Genomic DNA, 27,613 nt, shown 5'->3' with positions numbered 1-27,613 from the left:
TCTGGCCTGATATTGAGGCTGGTCTGGTCTGATATTGAGGCTGATCTGGTCTGATATTGAGGATGATCTGGTCTGATATTGAGACTGATCTGGTCTGATATTGAGGCTAGTCTGGTCTGATATTGAGGCTGGTCTGGTCTGATATTGAGGCTGGTCTGGTCTTATTGAGCCCAGTCTGATTTTCAGGAAAGTTTGATATTGAGGCTAGTCTGGTCTGATATTGAGCCTGGTCTGGTCTGATATTGAGGCTAGTCTGGCCTGATATTGAGGCTGGTCTGGTCTGATATTGAGCCTGGTCTGGTCTGATGTTGAGCGTGGTCTGGTCTGATATTGAGCCTGGTCTGGTCTGATATTGAGGATAGTCTGGCCTGATATTGAGGCTGGTCTGACCTGATATTGAGTCTGATCTGGTCTGATATTGAGGCTGATCTGGTCTGATATTGAGCCTAGTCTGGTCTGATATTGAGGCTGGTCTGGTCTGATTGAGCCGGTCTGATATTCAGGAAAGTTTGATATTGAGGCTAGTCTGGTCGGATATTGAGTCTGATCTGGTCTGATATTGAGGCTGATCTGGTCTGATATTGAGGCTAGTCTGGTCTGATATTGAGGCTGGTCTCATCTGATATTGAGGCTGGTCTCATCTGATATTGAGGCTGGTCTGGTCTGATATTGAGGCTGGTCTGGTCTGATATTGAGGCTGGTCTGGTCTGATATTGAGGCTGGTCTGGTCTGATATTGAGGCTGGTCTGATATTGAGGCTGGTCTGATATTGGGCCTGATGTGGTCTGATATTGGGCCTGATGTGGTCTGATATTGGGCCTGGTCTGGTCTGATATTGAGGCAAGTCTGATATTGAGGCAAGTCTGATATTGAGGCTGGTCTGATATTGAGCCTGGTGTGGTCTGATATTGAGCCTGGTCTGGTCTGTTTTTGGTTGCTGGTCTGGTCTGTTTTTGGTTGCTGGTCTGATTTTGAGGCTGGTATGGTCTGATATGGAGGCTAGTCACGTCTGATATTGACTGGTCTGTCCTCAAAACAAAAGCAGGGCACTGTGTGGTGAATGGTATAGCATTTTGGATGGCTTTGGGTGAATATTCAGACAACTCTCAAACAATCAGACTCATTTGAACAATGTCTGTATTTTCCTCAGGGCTCTACGCTAACTTTTTTCCCTAAGAGTACATGTGCTTCTAAATTAAAAATATAGGAGCATACAAAGAAATTCAGGGGCAAAGTGAAAAATTTTCAAGTAACACAGAGTTTATGAAAAATTTATTACAAACATATTTATTTTGCGTGTGCTTGTGTGCGTCTACTAATGGACACACATCTGTGTATCAGCACATACCACCAAAATCACCCAGGCCTACTAGACACAAAGGGAATCAGTCCATATCTTTATTAGTGCTGTCAAACAATTGAAATCATTCAACACATAAACGTCTGTAGTTAATCGCGATTAATCGCAATTTTAGAATGCATTCAAATTTGGTCCTAAATAAGCAATTTTTTAAAGACATTATGTTTTATTGTAAACTATGGACATTGCTTGATTTGAAATCAATCAAGTGCAGGAGCGGTCTTTTTCCAAGTTAGTCCATTCAAGCCGTGTATGTCTTGGCCCCTAATTAAATGTTTCCCCTCATATTATCACAATGACTGGCAAAATCCATTGATATCCCATGTAAATCTAAATAGAACGTTTCTGGTCCATGATCCATTAGTTCTACCATCTTCTACTGCTTTGCGCTCTTGATCAAGGCACCAATTACAATGACAATTATGTTAGGATTCTGTTTAAAACACCAATCAGCCCCTTTCTCTGGGAAGCTGCAGGCATTTTATCCAACACTGAATCACACCTATGCTTTTCCAGCTATTGTTCTTTGATTATTAGGCCAAAATGTGATTAGAATGGGATTCAGATGAGGGCCAAGCAGCTTTTATGATAGGTTTTTGTCCACAGCCAAATATGTGTCTTTATTATATGATTTCCAAATGCCATAATGTAGATATCTTAAATAGGCAAAAGCATAAGGTAGGCAAGGTAGCCAGAGATGTTTATCCACAAACATTAAACAAGATCAGATATGTAATTTATTTATGCTCAACATACAAGTTGTTGTTATGCGACTATAATATATTTTAGTGGAAATGTTACTGGTGACAAACTTATTGTCTAGGTTAGGCTAGCAACAACATAAAATAACCTGTTAATTAAAAGCAAAGTTAACAGGTGGATTCGTCCACACACAATGTCCCTGGATCTAGGTCTAAGTTTAAGAGAAGGGTCAGAAGACCGGTACGACTGTTCTTGTAGGTAATCAAATTTCCAACTTGGAACAGCCTGTGTTCTAATGTATGAGTGCTAGTGTGCTGTTACACCCTGTCCACACACAAAAGACATGCCCTTGTTGAAAGCGTCCACACGCCATTTAACGTCAGGATTCACAAACAAGTGGCAAGTAAAGACGATTCAGCACATGAATGGGTAGCTTACTCTACATTGTTATATTGAAAAATGCTAATGTGAAGTGCTCTCAACCAATCCAGCACAAGTCAAGTGCCAAATAAAGTTACTCGTATACTGTTGCAAAACAACAAGTGACAGCTTGATTAATCGCATGCATTTATGCGTTAATCTTGACAACCCTAATCTATATGAAGCTATATGTTCTCCCTCCGCTGGCTTCAGTGGACATGAAGTGACAGTCGCAGGTCACGATAGCTTCGCTAACGTTGTTCTCAGCATTCCTTACATTAGCCACCATGTCAACGTTCGTTGCCTCAGGGAAACCTTGTGAAGAGGCTTCATTAGTTGAACCTTGTGAAGAGGCTTCATTAGTTGAACCTTGTGAAGAGGCTTCATTAGTTGAACCTTGTGAAGAGGCTTCATTAGTTGAACCTTGTGAAGAGGCTTCATTAGTTGAACCTTGTGAAGAGGCTTCATTAGTTGAACCTTGTGAAGAGGCTTCATTAGTTGAACCTTGTGAAGAGGCTTCATTAGTTGAACCTTGTGAAGAGGCTTCATTAGCTGAACCTTGTGAAGAGGCTTCATTAGCTGAACCTTGTGAAGAGGCTTCATTAGCTGAACCTTGTGAATCCCCTTCACCAGATTCCTGTTTCTCATCCCTTTTTTCGCTTAAAATAAAAGTGTTATGTCTGCATGCTAACTTATAGCCTGTACCGATACTTTTTTCCAGTGTTGTTCCCCTTTCTCTCACTCAGACTGGACTATGTCATTACCAAAACTCTACTGTGTTTAGATTAGTCTTTCAACACAGCCCATGAATCAGTACATTAGTGTTCAGATAAATCTCTCAACACAGCCCATGAATCAGTACATTAGTGTTCAGATAAATCTCTCAACACAGCCCATGAATCAGTATATTAGTGATCAGATACATCTCTCAACACAGCCCATGAATCAGTACATTAGTGTTCAGATAAATCTCTCAACACAGCCCATTAATCAGTACATTAGTTATTTAGATAAGTCACTCAACACAGCCCATGAATCAATATATTAGTGTTAAGATAAGTCACTCAACACAGCCCATGAATCAATACATTAGTGTTTAGATAGGTCTCTCAACACAGCCCATTAATCAATACATTAGTGGCTAAAAGTATCATTCTAATGTAAGGAGTATCACTCCTGAGTATCATTCCAATGTAAGGAGTATAATTCCAATGTAAGGAGTATCACTCCAATGTAAGGAGTATCACTCCAGAGTATCATTCCAATGTAAGGAGCATCACTCCGGAGCTTAACAGTTCTCCAAGGATCATAGTTGAATTGCAGATCTTAGGAAAACAGTTTCTAAAACTACAGTTAGCAGCTCCTTCCTGCCAATTAGGTATTTGCCAGAAGAAAGTCTCTACTCTCAACATGACATGAACAGAGTTTGTTCAATGCAATTGGACCTTTTAAATGAAACTGGGTCCTATGGTTAGAAGTTTATCTTGATGATAGCAGAAGCTTTCTTCTAAAAAGTATTCCAGATAGTGTGTCAGCTTAGGTTGCATGTAATTGCAGCCAGCCCTGACTGTGCTGTGTTCATTACCTTTTTAAAGCAAACATCAGATGACCAGAAAGCCAAAAAGACCCAGTTGGGAACAGGTGGGATCTGACAATGACAGCCAGAGTCTTTAAGCAACACAACTAAATAGACTTAGGAAAGGGATCGCTGGGAGTTGTCAGATCAGCAAGTCCTGAGGCATGGTCCTTGGGCTCAGGTCCTCTGAAGATCCATCAGGACACCATAGAAATTAGAGGGATTATTTATGAGCTCCTACAGAACACAGGGGTTTAGGGGACATTAAGGCCACATCCAGCAAAACACCCAAACAGGCAGGAAATGAATGTCAGACATAAGCCCAAGTCCACCAAAGGGACTCCTCCAGTCCAGCAGAACCCCTGGCACAAGGCAGGAGAGCCCCCAGAGTTACATGTCCCATTGTACTGGACCCTGGAGATCCAACACCAGACAGAAATATCTCAACAACAACTTAACCCCTTCATCTTGAGTATGCCAAAAAGACTGATATGATTTAATGGGGGAACATGATTAAGCCTCAGTTAAGGACAGTCAGTCACATTTCATGGGTTTAGAAAGTGCTCATATCCATACATAAAACTTGTTTGTATGGATGTGATTGGATAATACTGATGTTGAGTGTATGGATGTGATTGGATAGAACTGATGTTGTGCCTGTGGATGTAATTGGATTAAACTGAAGTTGAATGTATGTATCTGATTGGATTAAACCGATGTTGTATGTATGGATGTGATTGGATAAAACAATCACTTGTGTGGTGCTGTGCTTGCTGCTGTTTGGTGTGTGTGTGTGAGTCTATGTGTGTGCATGCATGTTTTGTGTGTGTGTGAGTGTGAGTTTGTAAATGTTTGTGTGTGTGTGTGTGTGTGTGAGTGTGTGTGCATGCATGTTTTGTGTGTGTGTGTGTGCATGTATGAACTTATGTGTTAGCTGCTGTTTGCTTTGCATCACTAAAGCGAGACAGTGTTTGGTCTGCCTGGATATGAACACAAGCTGGTAATGAGTGGTGACAAGCATGATAAGCCAGGATATCATGTAAACTGGCAGTGGGGACGGCTTAAGCCTCTCTTATGCTAATACCACTCAGAGGGACTGCCCGGCAGAACACACACACATGCCTGCGCCGGCTCCCCCATGCCGAAATCCCCTGTAATTGAACATGGTTTTAAACAAATCTGCTGCTTCTCCTCTGGTTTGTATTAATCCTTAATATAAGTTGAAGAAAGATTCTGGATGACAATTTTAGTGACTGAAACAAATGCAGTTAATGTTTGCTGCCCTTCACCAGTGAATTTGAAACAAAAATAGAATGGTATGATACTGAGGAAAGGTTCACAATTCACATCTGGCTTTGAGAGACTGGACTGAATGTTGGCATAGTTTCCCTGTCATAACCTCTTCACTCAGGATGTTTAAGCTGAGCCTGCTGTTCCCTACCGCTATAAAATGGCTTCAGCAGCATTGATTGGATTTGTGTTGTTTTGCCATGAACTTCAAATTCCTTGTGCCTCCTATACAGGCAACTGGAGATAATTGTCAGACTTAATAAAGATGAGAAATAAAGCGTTTTATATATATATATATATATATATATAAAAAAATATAATCAACTGGTTCAAGGTTTCTGCCAAGTGAACAACACTGATGCTCAGGCTGGATCTCCACAGTTGGATAATGCTCTGAAAGCTTTCCTTTCTGAGTGCCTAAGTGTTTACAAGTAGAAAAGGTTACACAAAGTCAATAGTGGTTTTAATTGAATGTTTTCTCCTTTGAGCAGGGAGGGTCATTCACACTGTGTTCTCTCACATTCAAGCTGGCTTACTGTCATTTTGCTCTGGAATAAACTAAACTACACACGTGTGATGAAATAGTGCAATAAAACTAGAGCAAGATAATGTGTTATTATAGTTTATTAACATAATGATGTTGTTAAATGTTAACTCTCTGGCTGCAGTGTAACTGTAGCAGTGATTCTGATGTCTACCAGATAATGCACTTCAAACATATGGGTTTTTCTTCTCATTGACTGCCAGAGAAAATTAAAGATGTCTATGGGCCAACACATATTTGATATGAGATGAATCCCATTTGTTTTTAAGTTCCACTTTTGGCATGAACAGATTCTGATTCTTCATGGAAATGTAGTATAGTGTACTCTTGCAAATATTAGCCACAAAACAAGTGGTCAAAAAGTAACCTCACCTAAAATTTTAAAATGCATCTGAAATGTTCTCATTCCCCGTATCTAAGATGCTTGCATATCTCTAGTCAGTAAAGTAGCTTTTGGTTTCTTTTTCTTTCTTCCTGGTTTTGTCATAATTGAATGTCACTTGGGTTCTGGAATGTTCTGGAATATCTAACGAGGACATTTGCATTAGGCAGAGATTGGCTGACCTTTGGTTACTGCAATAATTACCATGGAGATGTAGAGACGTGTCACTGTGCTGCTTAGGTGATCGCAGGGACCTGTCTGTGCAGAGAAAAGGTTGTCTGTGTGTGTGTGTATATGTGGCAGGGACCTCTTTGCAGAGAGAAAGGTTAGCAGGACTAAAGCAGATGCTAGAGGCTTGTTTCTGGGCTGAAAGAATGCTGAAAGAATGGCCTGAGGAAATGTCATTATAGTGAAATGGAAATATGCTCTAAATTAAAAATGGGAGGATTCAATATGGAATTTAATTTTGTGGTGTGTGTGTGTGCATGAAAGTGTCTTTCAGAGAGTCGTATGTACAGAGAGAGCGGTATAGTGTAGTGGCTGGAACGCTGGGCACTGGGTGGGAGCACTCCAACTCTTTGGTTCCCAATGCCGGGGCAGTGGGGTGTAAAGACACAACTAAGCAACTAAGCCAGTCTTTGGGTGACTGTACCAGGTCTAATGCCAATCTTTGTCCTATTCTGCCTGGTATTTGTTGCAAGCCAAACAGTCACACAAGATGTTGATCCCACAAAGCAGTTTGTAAATATGACACAAAATGCAAAGCCTCTCACTATCATGCACATTTACATTTCAGTCATTCAGCAGATGGTTGTCTTGGAGTGATGTCCAAAGTGAATGCATGCTGTAAATATTCATATCACATCATTGTTGGTGTTGTAACTTAGAGGCTGTGGTGTCACAACAGCATATAGTTTTACACTTTCTCTCCGTAGCTGTCTTCCTTTCATCATTATACCGGGTACTTCTTTATTTTGTGATGGAGATGCTTGTGAATGAAAATGTTAGCGTAACTGGTTTAAAGGCATCGGCGGTGTATGTCGCTGAAGTTGTGCAGTGAAACGTGACTGTAGTGTCCATAAGCCTTGGGTTACATACTTCGCCCTCCACTAACTAACATCTAAATTAAACTCCTCAACCGAGGTGGAAGAAATATTAATTACAAGAACTCAACTGGGTTCGGCTGTGTTGACCACTTTAGGGAAGTATGTAATTATGATCTAAGTAACCAGGTAAAGGGAGTTCAAAACTAACCATTGGTCAATTAAATAGAACGTGTCCAATTAATGTCAATGGCTAGTTATGAACTCTGTTTCTCTGGTCATTTTGCTCTAACTTAGGAACTTCCCAAACTGTTGAACACAGCCGAGTACTTTTACTTTGTACTTTCTCCACCTCGGCTCCTCAAAGACCGCTAATGAATGCCTAAACAAATTTTTGACCCGTAACTAATGTTTAAACTCATATCAGACACATGGATAATAATTAATGTCAGACCGCTAGCTAACATTTAAACTCCTCTCAGACCTTTAGCTAACATCCAAACTCCTCTCTGACCCCAATCTTACATTTAAACTCCTCCGACTTCTAGCTAACATCTAAACTCCTCGCTGATCCCTAGCTAACATCTAAACTCCTTTCAAGCCCTAGTTAATGTTTAAACTCATTTTAGACATCTATCGTCTAAACATGTAATAGACCTCTACCCTCATTTTGAATTGCCATTTTAGTGCATTTGCCTTTGCACATCTATACATTCCACTTGTAATATACATATACTTAATACTTGCAAATGTTTTGCCCTCTTCTATTTGCACTTCTGGTTCTGTACTAAGTCAATTACAATAAAGTTAAATGTAATCTAATCATGTCAGACCCCTAGCTAACGTCTAAACTCCTGTCAAACTCCTAGCTAACGTCTTAACCCCTGTCACACCCCTAGCTAACGTCTTAACCCCTGTCAGAACCCTAGCTCAGGTCTAAACTGTTGTAAGACCCCTAGATCATATCTAAATTCCTGTCAGACCCCTAGCTAACGTCTTAACACCAGTCAGACCCCTAGCTAACGTCTTAACACCAGTCAGACCCCTAGCTAACATCTAAACCCCAGTCAGACCCCTAGCTAACATCTAAACCCCAGTCAGACCCCTAGATCATGTCTAAATTCCTGTCAGACCCCTAGCTAACATCTAAAGCCCAGTCAGACCCCTAGCTAACGTCTTAACACCAGTCAGACCCCTAGCTAACATCTAAACCCCAGTCAGACCCCTAGCTAACATCTAAACCCCAGTCAGACCCCTAGCTAACATCTAAACCCCAGTCAGACCCCTAGCTAACATCTAAACCCCAGTCAGACCCCTAGCTAACATCTAAAGCCCAGTCAGACCCCTAGCTAACATCTAAACCCCAGTCAGACCCCTAGCTAACGTCTTAACACCAGTCAGACCCCTAGCTAACATCTAAACCCCAGTCAGACCCCTAGCTAACATCTAAACCCCAGTCAGACCCCTAGCTAACATCTAAACCCCAGTCAGACCCCTAGCTAACATCTAAACCCCAGTCAGACCCCTAGCTAACATCTAAAGCCCAGTCAGACCCCTAGCTAACATCTAAAGCCCAGTCAGACCCCTAGCTAACATCTAAAGCCCAGTCAGACCCCTAGCTAACATCTAAAGCCCAGTCAGACCCCTAGCTAACATCTAAACCCCAGTCAGACCCCTAGCTAACATCTAAAGCCCAGTCAGACCCCTAGATCATGTCTAAATTCCTGTCAGACCCCTAGCTAACATCTAAAGCCCAGTCAGACCCCTAGCTAACGTCTTAACACCAGTCAGACCCCTAGCTAACATCTAAACCCCAGTCAGACCCCTAGCTAACATCTAAACCCCAGTCAGACCCCTAGCTAACATCTAAAGCCCAGTCAGACCCCTAGCTAACATCTAAACCCGAGTCAGACCCCTAGCTAACGTCTTAACACCAGTCAGACCCCTAGCTAACATCTAAACCCCAGTCAGACCCCTAGCTAACATCTAAACCGCAGTCAGACCCCTAGCTAACATCTAAACCCCAGTCAGACCCCTAGCTAACATCTAAAGCCCAGTCAGAGCCCTAGCTAACATCTAAACCCCAGTCAGACCCCTAGCTAACGTCGCGGACCTGTCTTGTGTCTTGGTTCTAGTCGCAGCGGCGTGTCACGTTTCACCTGCCAGACGGTTCTCAGGAGAGTTGCAGTGACAGTGGGCTGGGGGACCACGAGCTCCTCTCACACCCTCTCCCTCTGGTTCAGGGCCAGACACAGGAGGACTTCTACCAACAGGCTTCCCCTGACAAGAGGACAGAAGCGGATGGAAACTCTGACCCCAACTCTGGTGAGTCCCCTGGCCTTTTCTTCTTTGCTGGTCTTTTCTTGTCCTTGATGACTCTAACCTGTCAGAATGGAATGGTCAGTGTGTTTTTCATGTTTTTATTTCCATATAAGCATGTGTATGAATTCAGGCGTTTTGTCTTTTTGGTGAAACAGTCACACCTGCATAGTCCCCGGATCATGTAGGCCTGCATTAAACCTTCATTTATCCAAACAAACTAACTTCTAGAGGAGTGAAGTAGGTTTGCTAAACCTTAAGGAAGCATTACTACAATTTCTTATAAAATATAGCTAACTTAGTGTAATTTCATCTCTGAAGTTTATAAACATTTATTCCACAGGTCCTTGACTGCTCAGTGTGATCTAACGTACTCCAACCTGGTTCTGTTACATTTCCCTAGGTGACCACTTTAGTTCCCCCTAGCATTTTCACCTATTTGTGAAGCTCATTGGATTTATTTAGAGATGATTTCCCAGTTGGACGCAAAGCGGCGCGGTTCACGTTTAACTAGAAGCATTTCTAGTGGGAATGTTCTCCAACCCACTTTTACCATCTTATCATTGAGAGGTGAGAAAAAAGGAGCTGAAGAGACCAAGTGCATCGAAGTAGGTCAGTGACTGACTAGTTGAGATTGACTGACTGGTGGGATCTGACTGACTGGTTGGATCTGACTGACTGGTTGGGAGCTGACTGACTGACTGGGAGCTGACTGACTGGTTGGGATGGTTCACTACTATAAAAGGTCATAATAATAGACTTTCCCACAGACTTACTCTCACACACACACACACACACACATGCCTACACACACACAAGCACACACACACATACACACCACCACTCGTATCTTCCACATAATGGCGTTGCTCCAGTACTTTCAGTAAACACCATGTGGCCAAGAAAGTTTGGACTAAAAAGCTCTTTGAGAATCTAATTGGAGGGTTTGGTGTCAACTGTGCTAATTGTTCATTAGGTTAGAGCTAACATTGGTGCTACACTCCAATTACCTACAAACCAATTACGTTAAGCCTTATAATTAATTAGAGAACATGGCCAGACTGCCTTAGATCGTGTTTTTAATGAAATATTGGACAGACGTACCACATACTGAGCAGCAAACAACTACCAACATCTATCCTGGGTCAGAATCAAAGTAGATTGCTTTAACATAGTTGATCAGGTTGTTTCTCCATTAACTCCCCTGATGTTCCAGGTAATGAAAAGAGAACTATTCATTACTGTCCAAATCCTGCTGTTGTGCCAATGAAAACAATGGAACCGTTATACTAATCTAAAATCCACTTTGTTCTGAGTTCATCATGAAAACTAAGTATCAACAATAACTTAAGAACCATGAATCTGTTATAACTCGCTTTGTCCTTGTCTCCTTCACAAAATCCACTGAAAAAGAAACTCAGGGTCATCTTCACAGTTGACATCTTCCCTTTCTACTAACCAAAACACCCACATCAAACCACACACCCAAAATAACTCTTGTTTAGCTTTAGTCCTGGCGGTTGCATTTCTTAATGAGCAAGCTATAAAACAAGGTCAAATCTGTGAATGTATTTCCTTTTATTTCTTTAACAGACTTGTTGCTAACAGGATGGTGTTTGTGGAGTTAGTTCAGGGAATTCTGTTGTCTTTTAACAACACAGTTGCTTTACTTCATGTTCCTATTTAATATTTTGCAAAGGTTGCTTTGATGGGTCGTGATGTGATTTATGCCTGAAGCATCTTTAAAATATAAAGGAATGTGTATAAAGACTTAAACATCTATCTACTGCATTTTTATCAAATCGTATAATGTTATTGATTAGTAGTTGTTATAAAATAAGCTATTCTGAACGGAAGTGCCAAAATATATTTCAGAGTAAATGTCCACATCTAGAATGTCTGGAAAAATACAAAAGACATCTTAAATATATAAAATAAATATCTTAGTTTGGGACAGTCGTTCTCTATTAGGTTTGATATGCTATGAGATCATGAAGATACCTTACCATGAAGATAATGTAACCTTGAAGACACTATACTCATACTGTAGCCATGAAGATATTTTAACCATGAAGATACTGTAACCATGAAAATACCATGCTTGTGAAGATACTGTAGCCTTGAAGACACAGTAAACATAAAGATACCATGCTCGTGAAGATACTGTAGCCATGAAAATACCATGCTCGTGAAGATACTGTAGCCATGAAGACACAGTAATCATGAAGATACTGTAGCCGTGAAGATAATGTAACATTGTGTTACTCAATGGGTTGTGTGAAATCCAACTGATGGTCAGTGTGTGTGATGGTCATGTTAGTGTGTGCGTGTGTTTGTGCGTGTGTTGTGTCTGTGTGTTCTCTGTGTGAATTTTGCTGCTACTCTCTGAGGGGTTTCAAAGCATCCACCCCCGCAGCGAAGAGACAAATCTGATGCCATTTTCCTCTAAAGATTATGTTGAACAATGTCTGAAAACGCAGGCAGTTTTCCTCCTTTTATAATGGGACTACTTCATTAGAATGCCTTAGCTCTCGACACCCACACTCCTCGGGCATTGTGTGTTAGGCAGGATACACACGTACACACACACACTCACACACAAATTGTTTTATTATTTTATTCCAGCACACTTATTCTATTCAGGAGACAGACTTGTGAAAGGGAAGTGGTGGTTGGATTAATTTGTCAACGTCTTAAGATCGACTGAGAGTCACAGTTCTCTCCTTTGCTGAGTTTAGCCAATTGAATTAACCTTTGAAGTTTGAATTTCTTACACATTTTTCTTTAATTTATTTTAAACTGCTGTGGTATTACATCTGTTTGTTCAATCTCAGGGACATGGCAATGAAAAAAAGTACCATAATTTCCCATGAATAGCTGATAATTGTAGACATATAGTATACACTCACTTGCCACTTCATCCAGTACACCTGTTCAACTGCTCTTTTACACAAATATCTACTCAGCAAATCACGTGGCAGCAACTCAATGCATTTAGACATGTAGACATGGTCAAGACAACCTGCTGAAGTTCAAACCAGCTTCAGAATGGGGAAGAAAGGTGATTTGAGTGACTTTGAATATGACATGGTTGTTGGTGCTTACCGGGCTGGATTGAGTATTTCAGTATGTGCTGATCTACTTGGATTTTCCCACACAACCATCTCTAGGGTTTACTGAGAATGGTCTGAAAAAGAGAAAATATCCAGTGAGCGGTAGTTCACTGGGCAAAAATGCTTTGTTGATGGCACAGGTCAGAGGGGAATGTCCAGAATGTAACTCAAATAACCACTCATTACAACCAATATATGCAGAAGAGCATTTCAGAATGCACAAGACATCGAACCTTAAAGCAGATGGGCGACAGCAGTAGAAGATCTCACCGGGTGCCAATCCTGTCAGCTAAGAACAGGAAACTGAGGCTACAGTTTGTAAGAGCCCACCAAAATTGGACAATAGAAGATTGAAAAAACATTGCCTGGTCTGAAGAGTCTCGATTTCTGCTGCAACATTCAGATGGTAGGGTCAGAATTTGGCTTAACACGAAAGCATGGATCCATCCTGCCTTGTAACAATGTTTCAGGCTGGCGTTGGTGGTGTAATGGTGTGGGGGATGTTTTCTTGGCACACTTTGAGCATTGAGCATCTGCCTGAGTATATTGACTATGACCATGTCCATACCTTTTTGACCACAGTGTACCCATCTTCTAATGGCTACTTCCAGCAGGATTACACACCATGTCACAAAGCTTGCATCATCTCAGACTGGTTTCTTGAACATAATAATGAGTTTGCTGTACTGAAATTGCCTCCACAGTCACCAGATCTCAATCCAACAGAGCACTCTTGGGATATGGTGGGATGGGAGATTCACATCATGGGTGTGTAGCCGACAATTCTGCAGTAACTGGTGATGTTATAATGTCAAAAAGGTCCACCACCTTGAATCTATGCCACGAAGAATTAAGGCAGTTTTGAAGGCAAAAGTGTCCAACCCGATTCCAGCAAGGTGTACCTAATGATTGTATATGTCTGTATTCATTAAATATACACTACCGTACATAGTTTGGGGTCACGTCGAAATGTCCTTGTTTACCATTACAATATACATATAGCAAAATGAATAGGAAATATAGTATTTGACTATAGGAGGAAACTGTAGGAGGAAATAGGCTGTAATGAAGTGCTGTCCACCGGACATGGCATTGCAAAATGGAGAGATAAGCTTCCTTCTTCAAGATCCCTTTTACCCTGTACAAATCTCCCTCTTTACCACCACCAAAGCATCCCCAGACCATCACATTGCCTCCACCATGCTTGACAGATGGTGTCAAGCACTCCTCCAGCATCTTTTCATTTGGTCTGAATCTCACAAACGTTCTTCTTAGTGATCCAAACACCTCAAACTTAGATTAATCTGTCCATATTTTTTTCTTTCTAATATTCCCCTGTCCAGTGCCTATGTTCTTTTGCCCATCTTAATATTTTATTTTTATTGGCCAATCTGAGATGTGGCTTTATCATTGCAACTTGGCCTAGAAGGCCACCTCACCAATTTACTGTTGACGTTGAGACTGGTGTTTTATGGGTACTATTTAATGATGCTGCCAGTTGAGGACCTGTGAGGCGTCTGTTTCTCAAACCAGTGACAGTTGTGCACCGAGGCCTCCCACTCATCTGTCTGTTCTGGTTGGAGCCAGTTTGCGCTGTTCTGTAGTACCCAATTTTGTATGAGATCTTCAGTTTCTTGTCAATTTATTGCATTGAATACCCTTAATTTCTCAGAACAACAATAGACTGACAAGTTTTGGAAGAAAGTTATTTGTTTCATGCCATTTTGAGCCTGTAATTGAACCCACAATTGCTGATGCTCCAGATCCTCAACAAGTCTAAAGAAGGCCCGTTTTACTTCTTTAATCAGCACAATAGTTTTCAGAGATGCTAACATAATTGCAAAGGGTTTCCTAATGACCAGTTAGCCTTTTATATGATAAACTTGGATTAACAAACACAATGTGCTATTGGAACACAGGAGTAATGGATGCTGATAATGGGCCTCTGTACCCCTATGTAGATATTCCATTAACAATCAGTCGTTTCCAGCTACAATAGTCATTTACAAAATGTTTCTGTGTTACACTGTGTTTCTGATGAATTCAATGTTATTTTAATGGAGAAAAATTTAAATATTTTTAAAACAAGGACATTTCTAAGTGACCCCATATTTTTGAACGGTAGTATATATATATACACATTTATAACATACAGCTCCGGAAAAAATTAAGAGACCACTGCACCTTTTTCTTTCCTTTCCAAAAAAGTCCAAAAGGAAAGTTTTGAGTGAGGAACAGAAGGGTTCAAATGCTGTTGTCTCTTAATTTTAGCCCTTCTGTTCCTCACTCAAAACCCACCTTTTTGATGTTTTTGGAATGGAAAGAAAAAGGTGCAGTGGTCTCTTAATTTTTTCCGGAGCTGTATATTCAGTGCTGTGAAACAAATACAATTATTTATTATATACAATTAACGATTAATTGTATTATAATCTGTAGTTTTTTTGTTTAAAAAGCAGTGCATTATATTAAAGACATGCTATGTTTTATTGTGAGCTGTGGACAGTGTTTCACTTTAAGGAAAGTAATGAAACATTAAGGAGAATAATGGAAACTTACCATGGTACACGCCAGTGTTAGCAGGTGGATTTGTGCACACAGAGCCTCTGGGGAGTAGTTGGAGAAGAGAGTCAGATGGGAGGCTTCGCTGGCCTTCTTGTTCGTTTGGTTTTTGGAGGGAGACAGAGACAGAGATGGGAAATGTGTGGAGAGCCATCCCAGTTTCTGACATCTCAGGACCAAGCATCCTGTGTACTACCTGATGTCTAATAACACACTGTTTGGGAGGATTCACAGACAAGCAGTGAGTAAACATGATTTACAACTTGAATGCCTACTCTTCTATGCCATATTAAAAAAGGACCTGAGAGGAGCTCTGGAAAGCTCTGACACAAGTCAAGAACCAGTAAAGATAACGGTACACTGTATATATGTATGTGTATGTATGTATGTATATATATATATATATATATATATATATATATATATATATATATATATATATATATATATATATATATGTATATATATATATATATATATATATATATATATATATATATACAAACACTGTAAATATAAAGTATTTGTGTATACTGTACATACATTATATAGAGTCGAGAAATACTGAGAGACTAGAGAGATAAAGCGTGGAGGATGTGATAAAGACTTTTCAAGAGAGAATTAGAGATATATAGAGATAAAGAGCGAAGGATGGAGGTAGAGAGGTGTGGAGAGAAACAGAGAGAGCATGAGGAAGATATAAAGCAGGAGCCTGATAGTGAGTGAAAGAAAAAGACAGAGAAAGAAAATGTGAGAGAGAAAGAAATGCAGTAGTGTATGTCTCTTGAAAGGCAACTACAAGAGCTTTTGAAACTATTGCCTATCAATTACATAAAGTGTAAAGACTGTCTAGTTTTATTACTGGACTAATTCATTAATGTGGCATATCCAGACACCACTAAGAATGATTTGAAAAAAGAGAATACTTAAGTAAAAAGTCCATGTATGTAGTTATTTTTAGTGTATGTACTTATCTTTAATGTATCTACTCTATATCATACAGAATAGTCAAACGAGTGCAATAAGACCGGAAGGAACAGAATATGACCTCTGGTTGAGTTGACCTACGAGTTACAGGACTGAACAGCAGAGGGCAGGCGTCACACCATATAGAGAAAGAGGGTCACAATTTGAAAGCAATTTAATTTTTTCACATGATCTCAGGGAATAAGGACCTGCAGAGTCTAAAGGAGGGTTGACACAGTTCTACAACAACAATTAAAGGATGGTTGACACAGTTCTACAACAACAATTAAAGGATGATTGACACAGTTCTACAACAACAATTAAAGGATGGTTGACACAGTTCTACAACAACAATTAAAGGATGGTTGACACAGTTCTACAACAACAATTAAAGGATGGTTGACACAGTTCTACAACAACAATTAAAGGATGATTGACACCGTTCTAAAACAACATTTAAAGGATGGTTGACACCGTTCTACAACAACAATTAAAGGATGGTTGACACAGTTCAACAACAATTAAAGGATGGTTGACACTGTTCTACAACAACAATAAAGGATGATTGACACAGTTCTAAAGCAACGATTTAAGGATGGTTGACACAGTTCTACAACAACAATAAAGGATGGTTGACACAGTTCGAAAACAGCAATTAAAGGATGGTTGACACATTTCTATAAGAATTAAAGGATGGTTGACACAGTTCTTCAACAACAATTAATGGAGGGTTGACACAGTTCTACAAAATCTATTAAAGGATGGTTGACATAGTTCTACAACACAAATACAGGATGATTGACGCAGTTCAAAAACAACAATTAAAGGATGGTTGACAATGTTCTACAACAACAATTAAAGGATGGTTGGTGCAGTTCAAAAACAACAATTAAAGGATGGTTGACACAGTTCTATAAGAATTAGAGGATGGTTGACACAGTTCTACAATAACAATTAAAGGATGGTTGACACAGTTCTAAAAAAACAATTAAAGGATGGTTGACACAGTTCTATAACAATTAAAGGGTGGTTGACACAGTTCTTCAACAACAATTAATGGATGGTTGACACAGTTCTACAACAACAATTAAAGGATGGTTGACACAGTTCTTCAACAACAATTAATGGATGGTTGACACAGTTCTACAACAACAATTAAAGGATGGTTGACAGTTCTACAACAAATATTAATGCATGGTTGACACAATTCTACAACAACAATATAGCATGATTGACACAGTTTGAAAACAACAATTAAAGGATGGTTGACACATTTCTATAATAATTAAAGGATGGTTGACACAGTTCTTCTAAAAAAAAACATTATAATCCACTGGTTAATGGATTGATCTTCCAAAATCTTCACCCTCTCTTATTTCAAGAATCACAAGTTGTTCATGGCCTCTCCTTGTGACTTGCTTTATTTTGAAAACTTTACAAATGAACATGCTGTTTAATCATTTTTGTCACTGTTGCCTACTAGACTGTTTACGGCAATAGGAAACAATCCCTAACCAACTGGGACATTACCCCTAACCCAGTAGGACATTATAAATCACCCACTAGGATGTTATCCCAAACCAACTAGGACGTTATACCTAACCCACTAGGATGTTACCCCTAGCCCGCTAGGACATTATCCTTCACCCACGAGGACATTATCCCTCACCCACTAGGAAATCATTTCTAATCCTAATCCAATAATAAATCATCCCTAACATTAACCCAGACAACTTTTTCATCAATTATTTGTATTATAAATTGCTTTTTATAGTGCCACCAAGAGGGCAATTAATGTAATTTTAAATTCCAGATCTCTATGGCAAGATTAATCATTGATTAAAGATAATATTTGTGAAAATCTGTTCAGTGGTGTCATTGATATTTTATGTCAGCTATGTTGTACACACTAGTACACACTACTGGCTCATTTCCACTGGTGCCAAACACTGGTGTTTTACCCCAAAGTCCAGACTACATTCTGTTTCCATTGACAAAGACCGGTGCCAGTCAGCCAGTAGGCCTTGGCTGAGTAGCCCGGCTCTCACTTGGTGCCAAGCCCCGGACTTTAAGAATTAGGGCAGGGTTTGTGGGTTAACGCTGAAAACGCTGCATGTTGTGCAATCCAAATAGGAATGTGGATCATTTGCGTAGCCTTAGGCTTCTTGTGATGGGTTTCATTCGATCTAACAATCAGATCCCTGATAGAATAAAGAAAATAAAGCAACAGTACAGGGAAGCAAAAACTCACTCACAAGAATTGGAACGACCGAAGGTATGCTGCCATTGTCTCAGTAGAACAACTGAGCACTGAGACTCCCTGTTATAAACAAACTGAGCATGGCTTATTGTTATTTTTATTTTGCTTCCAGAAACAATTTGCCATTTGTCTTTTGTAAGTGGAAAGCCAAGTTGCCTTGATAGTTTTCCCTTTCCTCCCCATCTGAGCTCCTCCTGATGTCCTTGGGATTCAACATTTGGTCAAAACAAGAAAGTCTAGATCCAACAATTAGCATAAATCACTGGTGTAGCCCTGGTACCGAGGTAAATGCGGCATAATAGACACTAGTACATGTTAATAGACACCAGTACACATTAACCTGCAGTAGTACATACTAATAGACACCAGTACACACTAACATGCAGTAGTACATACTAATAGACACCAGTACACACTAACATGCAGTAGTACATACTAATAGACACCAGTACACACTAACATGCAGTATTACATACTAATAGACACCAGTACACACTAACATGCAGTAGTACATACTAATAGACACCAGTACACACTAACATGCAGTAGTACATACTAATAGACACCAGTACACACTAACATGCAGTAGTACATACTAATAGACACCAGTACACACTAACATGCAGTAGTACATACTAATAGACACCAGTACACACTAACATGCAGTAGTACATACTAATAGACACCAGTACACACTAACATGCAGTAGTACATACTAATAGACAAGAGTACATACTAATACACAACTTTTTTTGTATATAAAAAAACAAACAATTGAGAAACAATGCTGTTACAAAGAATGTCAGGTCCATGCCTTAGAAACAGAAGGCCCTCGAGGCCTTCAGTTCAGTTCGGTTGCTTCCTTTGAACAACAGGTGCCCAGTCTGTGTTATTTTTTCTTTTCCATACTGTAGTTCTATTTTTATTTTATTTTGATGCTTTTGTAGTAAATAGTACAAAATGTATGTTAAAAGTGGATTCAAAACAGTTAATGAAACACTGTATCACAGTATAAATATGTAATGTAGATTGATGCTGAAATGTGTTTGTGTTATGACATAATCTGCTAAAATGATAACATATTAAAACATAAAACAACATGTTAGTGAAGGCAAGTTGTTCCTTTCTTCATCTTTAGAACCAAACACACAAAGTATTTTAATGCAAACCTTTAAGTTGAGCATTCCTCTGTTCTACTACTACTACTAGTAATAATAGTAATTGTAGCACTACTACTACTACCACTTATTATAATAATACTACCACTACTACTAATGTTAGTTATAATAATATTACCAATGCTATTACTACTTCCATCATTACTACTGCTACTACAACCATGTTTACTATTACTACTACCACAACAATCACTATTATTACTAATTATACTTCCACTATAACTACCACTACTACTAACAATAATACAATTATAATGTCCTTACTACTACCACCACTACCGTCATTACTACTACCGCCACTACTACTACCGCCACTACTGTCATTACTACTACCACCATTACTACTACTGCCACTACCACTATCACCACTACCGTCATTACTACTACTACCACCACCGCCACTACCGTCATTACTACTACCGCCACTACTACTACCGCCACTACCGTCATTACTACTACCACCATTACTACTACTGCCACTACCACTATCACCACTACCGTCATTACTACTACTACCACCACCGCCACTACCGTCATTACTACTACCGCCACTACTACTACCGCCACTACGTCACTTGGATGAAAGCCTAATGTGTCCACACTTTTTTACCTTTCCGTCCTGGTCCCCCGTGGGAATTGAACTCCAACCCTGGCATTACAAGCTCCCTGCTGTACCTAGTGAGCTACTTGGGACCGTTTGTGGATTCATGTGTTACTGTAGATCAGTACAGATTGTGACATATTGTGAAGTGCAAATAGAGAAAATCAAAACAACCTCTCTGGAGCCATTTGACCTGTCAGAAGTGCCTGATTTCATGTCACAGTGACTTTGTCTTGAGATGGTATCTGATGCAGGCCTTTTCTGTGTGTCTGTATCCATAGCAACCAATTAGAGAAAGCCAGAGGGCTAAGTGCATCAGCCCTGCAGAGTTAGACAAACATCCATCTGCAATAAAATGAAACATCTGTAACTTCTGATTGGTAAAATATATTTTGTATGTTATGTACGGTTTTCTGAAAGTAAAATACCTGTTGGTTTTTGTAAATTTTTCTTTTTGACAAATTTGGCAAATCGGCAGTGTTTAACTTTTTCTTTTTTTTTTTACAGAAAACTGTTTTGTCAAAACCAGTGCAAAATGTAGGAGGTTTGAAAATCATGTACTTTCCTTACCACTTACCACAAAGTAGTTGATTAGTGTCAAGTATATTTTTGCTTTTCACTATAATTTAGAATGTTGTATTTATAAAATACATTTTTACATGTGTATCCAAGCAATCTAGTACATGTATATTTATAGTGTACAGTCTCTAGCTTAAACAATATAACACAAGTAATTTGCTACAAATTTGGTTTATTATATGTCTGAGGTGTCTTGAATCCTCGGAAGAAGAAACATTCAAAATGGTGGTTTTAATATGAAATAATAATAGGATTTGTATTCTTGAATACATTAATATCACTAATGAATCTCTAGACAGTCCTTATTTTAGAATCCATTATATCTGATTTCTGTATTTTGTGTGCTTTATAGATCGTAGTCCCACAGGAAGCATTGACTAAAAAGTGCTGTAATTGTTCACTTCATTGCGATTTTATCTAAAGTTTTTTGTGAAACGTCTAAATCCTTCCTCCAGATGTATGTTTCAATGTAAAAATGGCAACAAATATTTAAGAAATGTTTAAGAATATTTAAGAAATGTTTAAGAAATATTTAAGAAATGTTTAAGAAATATTTATATTTAAGATATTTAAGAAATACACACACACATATATGCATACATGGAGTCAGCTTTTGAAAAGGTTTTTAAAATGCAGACTGACTTTCCCTGAGAACCCCTAAGATCTCCCCCTGCTTTGCTTTTTTGTTACTTGTCAGTTCAGTCTAAGAAAAGAAATTGAGGAGATTTCATATCAAACCATATTATGTACTACCTACCTACTAGAATGGTAGTATTTCATTATATTACTCATGCTCTGCTCTTATCATTTTAGTGGATACATGTCAGTCTTTGATGGCTTCCTTTTAAAGACATTAGCTTGTGATTGGTTAATATTCCAGTTTATATTGAGTAGAAAGCATGTAGTGGATTTGAGTGTTATAATTCAAGCAGATGCTCTGTCTTGGGATATTCTTCTCCAATATATTAGGATGACATAAGGCATTTCTGTTCATGTTTGGGTGTGTGTGTTTATGTGTATGTGTGTGTGGGTGTCATTATTTGTATGTGTGCGCGCCATGTATTTGTGCGCCATGTATTTAATCTGCCTGTCATTAGAAGTATACTTTTCTAACCTGTCTTTGCCATTTTAGCAAAGAGCTCTGAATAATTACATGCAATAATTCACTAGTTGCTATGCAACAAATACACATTTAGCAACATTTTAATCTGTAATCTAATAACTCTGAGGTATAATTCATTCGATGCATTTACTTAACGTACGTTTGTCTCAAAGTTGTTTGCTGTTTTTATTTGATTGCACTCATTTCTTTTATATATTTAGTTAAAGGTCTTTCAGTAGGTCCTAAGGGATTTTTCCCTCAATGAAATTTCACCTCTGCAGACAATATCAAAGGTCATTTACCAACACTGCAATCTGAAGTAGCCACAAAACAACATAACTCAAGTTCAAATATTCTGTCCCTTCCTTGAGACAGCTAGTTATGTCATCATGTTTTAATAAATATGAAATTGTGCATTCACTCTACAGACTTCCTGTTTTGTACAGCTTCTCTGTGGACCAATCACATGTATTATAAAATAGCATTGTCTGTAGTGTTAACCAATCATATATGCTATAAAACAGCAGTGGGCCTGTGAAATTGTATGGTTTTTCAATTTATGCAACAGACAAGAGACAAACTGCTACAAACCAATATTCACTTCAGTGGACGGTTAGGAACACACCCATCCTCTGCAAAATACATGTCCATGTTAATCATTTAGCAGACATTATTATCCAGAGCAAATGTATCATGCTATTACTAAATATAGGTGTTTTACTATTTTTAAAGAAGGATGATTCATAGTAAACAACAATAAACTGAAAGAAGTTTAGTAAAATATAGACCATCTTTTTTTGCTTTTTTGATCTGATTTCAGAGGCAAATAAAATGCTGTTGTCAGATTGAAAAGGCTGCAACTGTATTTTTATCAAAGACATGACAGTTTAGATGTAGGTTGTTAATTGTCTGGGTCACTAGTGTCCCACCCGTAGGCGGTGGCACTGCTTGACCTGTTTTCCATACTGTTGGAATGTTCCCAGAAACAAGCATTAGATTGAAAATGTGTGTTAGAACTCTAGAGATGAATACAGCACCAGCCAGCAGCCCTGGATCTACTTTCTCAGCCCCTGTGGTTTTCCTAATGTTGATGGCAAGTAAAGAATCATGGACTGAGTGAGAATCTTGGCAGTAATAGTGTTTCAGTGTGATTACTCTATTTTCATGTATTCCTCTTTTATTTTGGGTAGGCATGTTTTATTAAAGAGATGCAATAAAGTGGTGGTTAAAGTCGTCAACAATTAAAAAATAAATTAGTAATATGTCCAGTGTCTGAAGTATGAAGATGGATGCACAGTTCATCAATGTTTTCTAGAATTTGGCTAGATTCTCATTACACTCAGAAAGTGTCTTTAACTAGTAGTGAGATTTTGCTTTTCTAACAAGTTTTATACACACGTTTTTTTCTTAATTTCTAAAACATCAACCAGTCAGATATATATACTTTTTTTTTTCTAACCATAAACCATGCAAAAGGGCAATGGTCTCTAATATCATGTGAAAATAGACAACTTGTCTAACTCAACACAAAATTCCATTATATGTGTTGTCCACTCCAGATTAAAATTCAAGCATAATTACTTCACATAAAGTAAATTACTTTAATATGTTGGTTAGCCGGTTTAGCATACGTTTCTTAGCAGAGTGTGAATGATTTACTCTGATAGTAACCTGACCGCACCCCATCTCCCCCATCCCCACAATCCCCCCAGCCCACATCTCCCCAGCCCCCTTCCCCCCATCCCATCCAGCCCCCCCATCCCCACAATCCCCCCAAGCCTCTGGATCTTCCCATCCCATTCAGACCCCCATCCCATCCAGCCCACCATCCCCACAATCCCCCCAAGCCTCTGGATCTTCCCATCCCCTCCAGCCCCCCCAGCTGCATCAGAAGGAGTTTTGTCTGTGAGATGACAGCAGTGGAATTTGATGAGCCTTATGGTAATGTAGTGACACATGATCACTACACTATCCCATCATCATTAAAAACAGGTGCAGAGTAATAGAGTTTCACATTTCAGTGTATGTGTGTGTGTGTGTGTGTGTGTGTATCCTTTCTTTAGGTTAGTGAATACAACTTTTATGATCCAACATGATTAATCGTTGTGTCCCTGTCTTGGGAATTGGAATAATGCATACCCATAGTACACTCTGTCTGACAAATACCCATGATGCATTCTGTCTGACAATTTACCCATAGTACGCTCTGTCTGTGAAATACCCATAGTACACTCTGTCTGTCTGATGAATTACCCACAGTTTTGCCTGCAGGAAGGCCGATAGTTGGCCGATTAAAATGAGTACGCTTTCGATCTTGATTAAACAACATTGTTAGCAACCAGGAAAATCAAATAATATCATGACAAGGCTAGTGACAGGTACTCATTCCAATTTCCTGCATTCACTAGGATTATGCGATTGCAGCTGCCAGTTAGTTCAAGCCTAGCATTTACAAAGGTAACTAAATAGATAGCTAAATAAATAACCTTGTCATGTCTTTCTCCTATAGTGTTTGAGACAGAACATGATTCTGTCAATCAGTCACATTTCTGTGAAATATTATAGTTAATGACTGCTTGTGTGCTTGAGTGCGAGTGGGTAGGACTGCACGTGTGCATTTGTGAGAGAGATCTGTCGATCTGTTTATGCCGTGAGTCACCAGGACAACATTCCCTGTGACTGAGGCTGAAAGATGGAGAGGGAGAGAGAAGGGCTGTCTGGTTGTGGTTCGTTCAACAGATCACATAGGAAGCAATATTAGGCCTGACTGTTAAACCTGCGTATTTGACTGACTGTTAAACCTGCGTATTTGACTGACTGTTAAACCTGCGTATTTGACTGACTGTTAAACCTGCGTATTTGACTGACTGTTAAACCTGCTTATTTGACTGACTGTTAAACCTGCTTATTTGACTGACTGTTAAACCTGCTTATTTGACTGACTGTTAAACCTGCTTATTTGACTGACTGTTAAACCTGCGTATTTGACTCACTGTTAAACCTGCTTATTTGCCTGACTGTTAAACCTGCTTATTTGTCTGACTGTTAAACCTGCGTATTTGCCTGACTGTTAAACCTGCGTATTTGCCTGACTGTTAAAACTGCTTATTTGCCTGACTGTTAAACCTGCTTATTTGTCTGACTGTTAAACCTGCGTATTTGCCTGACTGTTAAACATGCGTATTTGCGTAGGTCGTATTTTGGACTATCCTTTTCACAGTCCTGTTCTCAAGGGGTGGGAGAGCAACTCTAGTCCCATCTTGGAAACGGGCTAAATTATAGTCCGCCAGTTTCAACACTGCAGAACTTAGACACAGGAGATGTTTAGCTCAAACCACAATTCACACTGTTTGTGCTGGCAGCTGGACATTTGACCACATTTTTATAAACACAGTAATTGCAAATAAATTGTCTACTCGTGTACTTTGACCCTGGCAGCCAGCCCTTCATCTACAAATTATTTAATGAGCCTCAACCCATAGACCCTGTGGTTATAACCAGTCAACCTGTGCATATATAGTGTATCTGTGTGTGTTTGTGTGCGTGTGTGTGTGTCTGTGTCCCAGTTGTAATGCCTTCTTACAGATTTATCTTTTATATTAATGAAATGATGACAACAGCCTGGATGATATAGGGCATATTGCCTTGATATGTTCATGTTGTGAATGATAAAATACCTGCCGGGACACGTCTCAAAGGTGCGAGGTCAGTTAGTCAAATCTATCAACACCAGCTGGAGAACAAGGAAATGGCACCTTAGAAGTCATGTACTGATATTTTAAAGAGAGTTAATTAAGTAAAGTAGGTGTTGATAAACACAGTAGATTTATAAGGCATGTGTTATTACCTGTGAAAGTACTACTGGTTGCTAAATAATTCACCTACCGTCTGGAGTGAACATATTGGATTACATATTGGATTAAAATTATTGACTGATCATTTCTTTGTCAGTGGGCAAATGTACAAAATCAGCAGGATTTTTTACTATGTTAGTATGTTCTGTAGCATGAGAATAGAATCACTTTGTTCATTCATCACTGATGAGTTAGATGGTGGTTATTTCCCCTGCTGTCTTTTTCTATCTCTCCTTTCTTTCTCTATTTTTTTACGTTCTCCATTTTCTCTTTTTCCTTTCTCTCTCTTTTCTCCTTCTTTTTCTCTTAATCCTCTCTTTTTTCATCGCTTTCTCCACCTCCAGTTATTTTGTGAGCTCAGCATTTCTGTTCTCTCAGTGTAACTCGCGAAAGAAGCAAATCGGTAGCAGGAATAGCAGACGATACCAAGCTGAAAGTGACTTTGAGAATCTGGTTGGGGTGTTGAGATACAACAGGGAGCCCAGCACCCATGTTCCCATTAAAATGGCTGTGGAACTAAATACTCAGTCATTTCATGATGGGGCTGCTAACATATTTATCAATTAGACATTGTACTTTAAAATGGATTTGCTTAGTATATTAAAAGTTCAAACACATCCACACACACATCCACACACATCCACAAACACATCCACACACACATCCACAAACACATCCACAAACACATCCACAAACACATCCACACACACACACATCCACAAACACATCCACACACACATCCACAAACACATCCACACACACATCCACACACAGTGATGACACCCTTATATCCAGAAAAAGTGTATAGACGTTTTGATGAGGTTTTCGTTGTGTCACACTGCAGTGATTGTAGACCTTCAGGTCATGGCACCCTATGGTGATTGTAGACCTTATTAAGGTCGTGGTACACTGCAGTGATTGTAGACCCAAAGTCATGGCACACTATGGTAATTGTAGACCTTAAGACTTTGGCACACTACAGTGATTGTAGACCTTATTAAGGTTGTGGCACACTGCGGTGATTGTAGATCTTAAGGTCATGGCACACTGTGGTGATTGTAGATCTTAAGGTCATGGCACACTGCGGTGATTGTTAACCTTAAGGTTTTGGCACACTGCAGTGATTGTAGATCTTAAGGTCATGGCACACTGCAGTGATTGTAGATCTTAAGGTCATGGCACACTGCGGTGATTGTAGATCTTGAGGTCATGGCACACTGCAGTGATTGTAGATCTTGAGGTCATGGCACACTGCAGTGATTGTAGATCTTGAGGTCATGGCACACTGCGGTGATTGTAGATCTTAAGGTCATGGCACACTGCGGTGATTGTAGATCTTGAGGTCATGGCACACTGCGGTGATTGTAGATCTTAAGGTCATGGCACACTGCGGTGATTGTTAACCTTAAGGTCTTGGCACACTGCAGTGATTGTAGATCTTAAGGTCATGGCACACTGTGGTGATTGTAGATCTTAAGGTCATGGCACACTGCAGTGATTGTTAACCTTAAGGTCTTGGCACACTGCAGTGATTTAAGACCTTGTATTTGTGGCACACTATGGTGATTGAAGACCTTATTTAGGTTGTGGTACACTGCAGTGATTGTAGACCTTATTTAGGTTGTGGTACACTGCAGTGATTGTAGACCTTATTTAGGTTGTGGTACACTGCAGTGATTGTAGACCTTATTTAGGTTGTGGTACACTGCAGTGATTGTAGACCTTATTTAGGTCGTGGTACACTGCAGTGATTGTAGACCTTATT

The 27,613-nt window shown here is 39.4% G+C and overlaps 1 protein-coding gene across 4 annotated transcripts in view; it reads left to right on the top strand.

The window, feature by feature from the left end:
* The window catches only part of LOC105020099 (protocadherin-9), a 322,579-nt gene that overhangs the window by 213,345 nt on the left and 81,621 nt on the right, over positions 1 to 27,613 (top strand). For 2 of the 4 annotated variants that reach the window (XM_010886801.4, XM_020042474.2), the window contains exon 4: positions 9,453 to 9,642. In XM_010886801.4, the coding sequence (XP_010885103.3) occupies positions 9,453 to 9,642 (190 nt within the window). Of the gene's footprint in view, positions 1 to 9,452; positions 9,643 to 15,347; positions 15,648 to 27,613 lie in introns of those variants that run through there. The other 2 variants (XM_020042473.2, XM_020042472.2) reach the window with 2 other exon arrangements.

Source organism: Esox lucius, chromosome 22 (assembly GCF_011004845.1).
Source record: "Esox lucius isolate fEsoLuc1 chromosome 22, fEsoLuc1.pri, whole genome shotgun sequence".
Lineage (NCBI taxonomy): Eukaryota > Metazoa > Chordata > Actinopteri > Esociformes > Esocidae > Esox > Esox lucius.
The sequence above is the reverse complement of the archived record's forward strand: the minus strand, read 5'-3'. Positions and strand labels throughout refer to the sequence as shown.